Here is an 8,855-nt window from a genome sequence, read left to right on the forward strand (position 1 = left end):
TTAATATGCTCGCTTGTAAAGTTTATTCATAGTCGCTGTATTTTGCTACTTATATTGTCTGTTGATTTTTTGTGTTGATTTTCCCCTGCTTCTTTTAATGTAAATATGCTTTGAAAGAATTACCAATTGTGAAAAGCGCTATATAGTTAAAATTAAATTGAATCTGTTGTTGTGTCTTTGTGTTGAGTTTATAGTGCCGTCTCTATGCTACTCTGATAAACCCACAGTATGTACAGTGCTGGTGGTAACATCACTAGAAAGGGTGCTAACTGTCTGCACAGATTACGCTATACCTGAGGTCGGAGTGATGTGGCCTTGTTCAGGTAACACAATATTGTCTGCACTTTCTGTGTGGTGTCCAACACGCCTACTCGACCTCCCCATCCTGGAAGAATTTGAGTTCCCAGACAAATCGCACAGGACTATGAAGCACTTAGGGACAAAATGGCAGAGGATTATGCCATAGCTAGAGACCAGAACGGCCGAAGCCTGAACAATGTGTTTCTGTTCCGTCTGGTTCTTATTAATGTAAATGGGAATAAAGCAAAGCCAGACAAACAGATGAATCAACATGCTAAAGATAATGGATCCTGTGTCATTAAAATCCTGTGGGACTCTTCTGACCTTGAAGGCAAGAAAGAAACAAATGAGGGCCAACAGAGCAATATAACCATGCATGACTGCGAAACCTGCAATAGATCCCTCGTTACAAATGACATACTTTTCCATTCCACTTCCAGGCCACTCACTCTTTACATCAGGAGAGTCGAAAATCAGCCAGAACAACAGGATGACTCCCTGACAAGTGATAAGCATGAATACATTTATAAGTGGCTTGTAGAGTTTTTTAAGATGATGTTGTGTGCTTGGATTCAAGTGCATGAATGTCACAAAGGTGTGATAGGCTTTAACAAGGATGCTTGAAACGCACAAAGTGAAACCGAGGCCGTACACGGCCTGCTGTGCTTGACACAGAGGTTTGTTTGGCCTGCCAATAAACATGATTACACTAATGAAGCTAACCTTCAGGCCCAGCAGCATAAAACAAGACAGTTTGACATTGGCCATTCTTATTACTGATGTGTCTCTGTGTGTAAGATAAATGATAAATGAAGTCAACACTAGAATGATGCCTATTGCTGTTGCCACTAACAGAACTATTGGATACGCTTCAGACCAGAAGAGATACTTCTCATCGAATGGTTTGCATTCAGTTGCATTCTCTAGTGAGTGCTGATCATCTGGACAATTATGACAACTGCTTTCATCTGTAAAAGAAGTCACATACAAACATCAGATCTGAATTAGGATTGAACAATATACAGTGGTGTGAAAAGTGTTGGCCCCCTTTCTGATTTAAGATCGTTAAACAAATTTACATATTAATCAAAGATAATACAAGGAAACACAACATGCAGTTTTTAAATGAAGGTTTTTATTATTAAAGGGGTGGTGAATTTGTCGATTTTATTGTTTTATACTGTTGTCTGATGTCTACTTATGATGTTTGCGTGGTTTTTATATTCAAAAACTTCAAAAAGCAATAAGTAATAGGCTACTTTGTATGCAGACATCCCAAGTCTCCCGGAAGTTCCGGGAGTCTCCCTCATTTTGATAGCGGCTCCCTGATGCCCGCAAATTAGTTAAAATCTCCCGGAATCTAGAGCGAGCAAGAAAGAGTAGCACGCGCACGGCAGAGAGGGAGGGGGAGACCTTGTGTGTGTGTGCTAGTATGCCTCATTAAGCGCATGTAAGACAGAGAGCATTCTGATTGGCCTGCTCCGGTAAATCAACCAATCAATTGTCAGCGTGGGCGGGCTTTTATCTCTTCTCCCGACATAGATATATACAGTTCTCCCGAAGGTGAGTTCAACAAGTTTAATATCATGTGCATATTTTTCAGGCTGGCTACTAGTTGCCAAGGCTACATGAAAACAACAAACTCCTTAGACCTGCTTAAAGTTGCAATAGAATATAAATAAAACAGTTTATATAAATATTATAAGCAGCTTATATAAATAGTAAAAGTGATCTACATATTGTAAAAAAATAATTAACAAATAATTGGGTAACACTTTACAATAAGGTTCATTAGCTAACATTAGTTTACTACATTAGTTAACATATAATAATGAACTGCATTTATAAAGCATTTTTATCTTTGTTAATGTTAATTTAAACATTTACTAATACATTATTCAAATCTTGTTAACATTAGTTAATGCACTGTGAACTAACACGAACAAACCATGAACAGCTGTATTTTTATTAACTAACGTTAACAAAGATTAGCAAATACAGTAACAAATGTACTGCTCATGGTTAGTTCATGTTAGTTAATACATTAACTAATGTTAACAAATGAGACCTAGTAAAGTGTTACCAATAATTGCATAGGCCTCTAGAAATTAATATTATGCTTTTATATCTTGAAATGTCATATCCTTGTCCTCCTTAATTTTTTAATTTATTTTTTTTTGGGGGGGGGGGGGGGGGGGGTAGGGGGCTTCGGGATACCTCCCTGAAATGACTTTTTGCAGGTTGGGATGTCTGGTAATATGGATTACTGGCTCTCTGGAGAAATGGTACGTTTGAAGGGGTGGATCGCATGGAAGACCTGGACGTAAACACCCACAGCTATGTTTGGACAGGTTCATTCCCCGTCATTACATGTGGGGAAATGTTTTAAAAACATGAATGTGTAAAAAATTGCAGCCGAACACACATGTTTGGACCACAAAAGATTCTGGGTGCTAAAGATGATACACATAAATGACAATACGTATAGTAAAGTATAAACAAAACTTTAAACTCAACGTGACTAAATTACTGTATACAACACAGTAAGTGTGCATCAGAATCTAAACTGCGGCTGATAAATCCTTATCAATAACTTTGTATTAGGGGTGGAACGGTACATGTATTCGTTTCGAATCGGTACGGGGGTCACGGTTCGGTGCATGAATTTAAACGGAGAATACATGGTATGAAAATAAAAAAAACTTGCGTGCAAAATAATTAATGTAATGCGGAACTACTGTTAGATACGCGGGTTCTTTATGGACAGCTAATCTGTTGCCCCGCTTTAGCTCTGAAGCTCTGATTGGCGCCTATGCAGCTGAGCTCCGCCTATGTATGCGCTCTATCAGAGCCCGTCTACATTCTGGCACTCTGCAGTTTTTTGTCAGGTCGACCCCAGTCCGGTCCAGTCAGTTAGTGAGCAGCGATAGCGAGGATGGCAAGTGGTGTTCCACAAGAGTTACACGCTCCGCCAGCCTCTTTGAGATCGCAAGTTTGGCAAAACTTCAGTTTTCCAGTCAGTTACAATAGTACAGGTGAGAGAGTGGTGGAAAAGACGAGGACTGCGCGTCGGCGTTGTTCAGCAGTTGTTAGGTATGTGAGTAGAAATACATCTAATCGGGGCTCTCAAGTCTCACGCATTCATCTTGACACACACGCATTTCAGTCAGTTCACACGGCGCCACACCTTGTATTTCTCACGCTGAGAAGTAGGAGATAAATTGTCCTGCTAATATACAATTAATGTCAGTTCTTCATGACATCTCAAAATAACACTGATAAGGACACCTATGTTTTTAAGATTATCTTAAGTACTAAAAAAATGCCTTCTTCATTTTTGTTTTGCTTTTCCCTCCATTGTACGGAAAGTGAATCGAACCGTGGCCCCTGAACCGAGGTACGAACCGAACCGGGACTTCTGTGTACCGTTCCACCCCTACTTTGTATATTTCTATTGTGCTTGTGAGGTTTCTCTTACATACACGTAATGTTACATACAACAATTATATGATAAAAAAGCTTTGTTGAGTGTTGAACCTTTCAAATGCAACTTGACTAAATTACCATATACAACACAGTAAGCGGGCATCAGAATCTTAATCGCGGCTGGTAAGTCCTTCCTTATTACTAACTTTGTATATCTCTACCGTTATATAACAGCCGTACTGTTTGTACCTTTATTAATCGTTTAATGTTGATAGTAAATTAAAACTGTCAAACATACGTGTTTAGACACGGTTGTAACAACAGGACATATCAAGCGATCTCTTCTAACAAAGCAATAGTGAAACGCAATAACTTAAATAAAGTAAAATGTTTTACTTACTGTGTATACTGCTATGTCATTTTTGTCAGATCCAATATTAGTGGTGCTTTTAATCACAGTCTCTCTCATTCAGCATTGACTTCTTAACAAATGAATCCGCGGTACACAAAGTAAACAAACACTCCCAATGCCAGCTGGAACTTCTTCAAAAACAAACTTTAACCACGCATTCCTAATGTTATGTTCTGAGCCTCCGTTATCCAGCGTCTGTGTTCTTCCCATAGACGGTTCTTCCACAAACGAAAACTCTGTTTCCATGGTTACTCTATCATAACAGATTACAGCGTCAAAATAAAAGTCTCTCAGAAAAAATGTATTTAAAAATCATTTTGGTTACATTTGACAATCTTTAAAGACATGTTTACTGATTGAGACACACGTGTGTCACGTGAAGCTGTGGGCGGGGCTACAAAAGTGGTTGTTGTATTTGGGTTCGGGGAGGTGCTTCAATTCTACTCTGACATCATATTTCTCTTAATTCCTCACTTGGCTGTTATACTGGCTTGGTGCCAAAAACTGTTATATTTCAGTAGCACGTCTGTTTTCAGTTCTGAAACTTGCAGGATGTTCATTTAGGAATGATGATCTCTTATATAACAAATTATCAAGTTAAAATTGAGTATTTGATTCATGGCTCCTTTAAGGGAAAACAAAGCAAGCACTTTTTCCACACAGGGCCACGTGGGTTTCGATTTTGTTTTCCCTTCATAATAAAAACCTTAATTTATAAAAAACTGTTATCTTTGATTAATATTTATTTACATTTGTTTGATGATCTAAAAAATTAAAGTGTGGCAAAAAATAAAAAATCAGGAAGGAGGAAAACACTTTTCACACCAATGTATTAATGACAATGTAAGTATCAAAATGTGTGAACTTTTTTAATGAGTGTTATAGCACATGGCTGTTGAATGCTTTAACCTGATTGGTTGAGAAATGTTAAACAGGTGTTGATAATTTTTTTTTCAGTAAAACACACACCTGACCTCACAAATGCCTTAAAATAACAACTAGAGCAATGTCTATGGTAACCATGGTATAAGAGGAATAATTGACGCTCCTTTAAATTATTTGAAAATAATGCACACCCGCTCTGTAACTCTGCTTCACATGTGCCGCATAACCACATTGGGTGTGCATTATTTTCAAATAATTCAACGACCCATCATCAATTATTCCTTACATATTTTATTTGACCTTTACCCCAAGCAAACCCTGCTGAAATAAACAGCATCAAACCAGCATGGACCAGCATGGGAATTATGCTGGTCTATGCTGGTTTAGCTGGTGGTCACAGCATACCAGCACCAAAACACAACATATGCTGAACAGCATGTGATGCTGGTGCTAATGCTGGTTTAGCTGGTGCTAATGCTGGTTTGTTGCTGGTTTAGCTGGTGTTCACTAGCAAACCCGCACCAAAACACAACATATGCTGGTCTTGCTGGTATGCTGTTTTTTTCAGCAGGGAACACTTCTACATCGGCCAGTCAGTTAGATTAGTTTCTTGTCTTTCACATCACTTAACACAATTTCTTCTTCAATCAGTATTTTACCTCTTACTTTCTTTATGTGTGCATTCATTAGCCAGATGAAACAGAAAGATAACTGAGTAAGAGGAATGTGTATAGATTTACCGTATTTATTAGTGTAAGTTCCTTCAGTACAAACAATGCAGCTGATGCAGCAGGAATTATTTGTCACGCTCTTACTGCTGCCCGGGCTGCAGGACTCTAAGCATTTAAACTGGGCCTGAACTGAGGACTGCAGGACACAAGAGATGATCTTTATTGATATACTATATAGATGAAAACATCAATTGTGGAGAACAGAACTCACGGTTAACTCCTGGATTTCATTCAGTAGCTCCACTTGTACTTTTTCTAAGATAAATTTTCCAACAACTTCAATAATTCGTCCAACATCAGTTTTCTTCCACCGTATGAGGTCATAACCATCCATAAAGTCCCCGTTCTCATCAAAGTAATGTGTAGTGCCATCAAGTTTGAAATTCACACTGCGAATACTTTCCACAAGCTGCAGGAAAAAAAAACTGTATTTATATGCATCCATATTTTACCTGACATCTTGATGTTGAAAATCGAATGGACATTCTATGCGTCAACTACCCACTTACAAAAACACAACAGAACATCAAATTATAACACGTTACATGTTAGGCATAATCTTCACATCTGAGAAATCTCACCTGCCAAGGTGGAAAGTTGATATCGCCGTTGCAGGAGGTCTCGTTACATTTAAGGAGTTTTTTGAGACCATGAGCTATCGCGTATATCGCCACTCTCTGACTGTAAACCTCTCTCAGGTCCACCACACCCAGCAATTCATCTACGCTGCAGTTCAGAGGTGAGATGGAGCAGTTCAGTCGCAACTCTTTGTACTCTTCAATAAAGTCATTTCTTGCCCCTGGTGTTGGCCTGACATTTTTCAAGTAATCTTCAAACCCTGGTATATTTCCCATGGTGAAGGAAAAGCCGAAAACATCACCCACTTTATTTATGTCTGGCATCTTTGTTAATGGACCGAACATGGACCAGACATCACTCGCGATCCAGATTCTGCTTGTGTTGGTTTGAATCATCCATTTAAAGATCTTTTCCACCAGCTGTGGCTTTAGAATAAGAAGCACAACCTGGGCAGATGAAGCTTGTATACTGTCAACAGCATCTTTGACCTGCTTATCAACATCCACGTGGTCCAAGTAGTGCGTTACTTCCTTCTCAAAGGCGAAACATACTTTTCCCTTGGCCTCTTCCAGTAAACTCTGGTGAGCTGCTCTACCGTAGTCATCGTCTCCATAAACCACACCGACCCAGTCCCACGAAAAATGGGTCATTAGCTTGACCAGCACTTCAGTCTGGTGGACATCATTGGGAATCACACGCATGAAAGACGGATAACGCAATTTGTCACTGAGGACTGGTGAAGAAGAGGTACAGCTGATCTGTTAACAGAAAGAGAACCTGCATAAATAATTTCCAATATTGATTGATTTACACTCTTATTTGCTCTTAACTGGGATTACTGAACAGCGTAACAGAGATAATCAAAACACATTTGCTGTTCTAATTCTGTGGAAGACAAATTAAGTTTTAACACTCGCCATACACTCACAGAATGAAAGGTACAGATGGTACACTTAAAAAAGATCCTTATTTGTACCATTTGGGTACAGATATTTAAAGGTTTTGAATCAAAATCTTTGAGGTACTAATATGCACTCTTTAGGTACAAACTTGTACTTTTTGAAGGGTGAAAGCTGCCCCTGTGACAACCTTTGTACCTTTATTTCTGAGAGTGTATAATGACCTATATCATTTATTATGATTGAAGAAGTTTTATCATCTGTGTGCCATACTGTAAGGCTTACGATAACTGTATTTGAGGAACAAACCAAAATTTAAGAAGTTATTTATTGATAATGTCCTAGTGAGTGTCTCCCTGGGAGCTTTGGTGAAGGAAAAAGATGATTAGTTAATAAAGATACCCTCTAAGCTTGCATACGTGTTTACTATGTACTGTTAAAAGCTGAATAAGGATTCTTTAATGAAGAATATATTTGAAATGACATAAAGGTAAGTAAATAATGACAAAACTTTCACTTAAATTAAGGTAAAGCTAGAGCTGTATATTACCTGAGGAAACAAGTAGAGGCTGAGGAGTTTGGCAACAGCGATAGATAATTCAGAGTTTTCTCCCAAAAGCGCTTTTACTGACGGCCTGAAATCTGAGTAGTCAGAGAGAACCGGCAGAGATCCGTTTATAGCCAATAGGTGTTCCAGACAATGCAGCGCTTTAGTAGGAGATGAACACGGGTCACAGACTACATATCCAAACTTAATGCCCGGAAGAAATGAAGAATTATTGATTTCTTCAATCGTGTGAATGGCAGCCAACGATCGTACAAATGGGATCAGATCAAAACTGGTGATTAAAGAAAGTGCATTTCGTTAGCAAAACAGTTTTAATTTTCAAATGTACACATAACGCAGTGTTTGAAATTTTGCTAAAGAGTTTGGGTTGTTTACTTACTCAGTACAGATGAACGGCTCTGGACGTGTTCGCGTGTAAAGATTAATAACTTTTGAGTGAATAGATGACAAAATTGCACAGTTAACGTCTCCATGCAGGTAAGCTCCACTCAGAGAATCAGTTATGTCACAATGGACCAACAAATCCAAACCTATGATCAACCCCACTACAAAGACATAGAGACAGGAGGTACAGGACTTCATGTTGAAAATGTATAGACTACTATGAGCAATTTTCTTCTTAAAAACTTTTTTGTTTTTGTGACATGAGTTAAAAGGTGGCCTTAGACGAAAAGAGTTTACTAGAAGCATTCTGAGATCAACCTGCTTGGTTGCATTTCTCAGCCTTTAAAAGAATGCAGTTTTGCGTTTGTTGTTACATTTGACAGTACAACAATTGCACTGGTAATGTCTACTGTGGTGGTTACAACTAGAGGTCTACACGGAAAACCCGAGACCCGAAGACCTGGGACCCGTACATTTTTTAAATGATCAGCCGGGTCCGGGTCAGGTCTCAATCTATTACTTTGGGTCCCGGGTCTGTTTAACATTGTGGGTAATACCCGAGGTCGATCGGACTCGGAGAACACACACTCACATTTAAATAAAATATTTCAAAAACAGCAACAAAAACTTAGATGAAATGTGCATACATCTTTCTATGACGCTAAAATTGC

At 38.7% G+C, this 8,855-nt stretch overlaps 1 protein-coding gene across 1 annotated transcript; it reads right to left on the reverse strand.

Moving 5' to 3' along the window:
* Nucleotides 1-282: 282 nt before the first annotated feature.
* LOC129428915 (G-protein coupled receptor family C group 6 member A-like) lies at nt 283-8,624 on the reverse strand. Its single transcript, XM_073855451.1, has 6 exons — nt 8,180-8,624; nt 7,783-8,071; nt 6,336-7,091; nt 5,966-6,163; nt 5,683-5,890; nt 283-1,268 (listed from the first exon to the last, which is right to left on the reverse strand). The coding sequence occupies exons 1-6, from the start codon at nt 8,488-8,490 to the stop codon at nt 283-285; spliced, it is 2,748 nt and encodes a 915-aa protein (XP_073711552.1). The 5' UTR covers nt 8,491-8,624.
* Nucleotides 8,625-8,855: the final 231 nt, after the last annotated feature.

The sequence above is a fragment of the Misgurnus anguillicaudatus genome, chromosome 18 (assembly GCF_027580225.2).
Source record: "Misgurnus anguillicaudatus chromosome 18, ASM2758022v2, whole genome shotgun sequence".
Lineage (NCBI taxonomy): Eukaryota > Metazoa > Chordata > Actinopteri > Cypriniformes > Cobitidae > Misgurnus > Misgurnus anguillicaudatus.

What these genes read in the sequence shown, in the direction of transcription:
- LOC129428915 (XM_073855451.1), bottom strand. Translation starts at nt 8,490, where the DNA reads ATGCTTCTAGTAAACTCTTTTCGTCTAAGGCCACCTTTTAACTCATGT. An exon ending in TCAACTTTCCACCTTGGCAG is followed by an intron (nt 6,164 to 6,335) that starts GTGAGATTTCTC and finishes TTTTTCCTGCAG; the next exon opens with CTTGTGGAAAGTATTCGCAG. An exon ending in ATGAAATCCAGGAGTTAACC is followed by an intron (nt 5,891 to 5,965) that starts GTGAGTTCTGTT and finishes TGTGTCCTGCAG; the next exon opens with TCCTCAGTTCAGGCCCAGTT.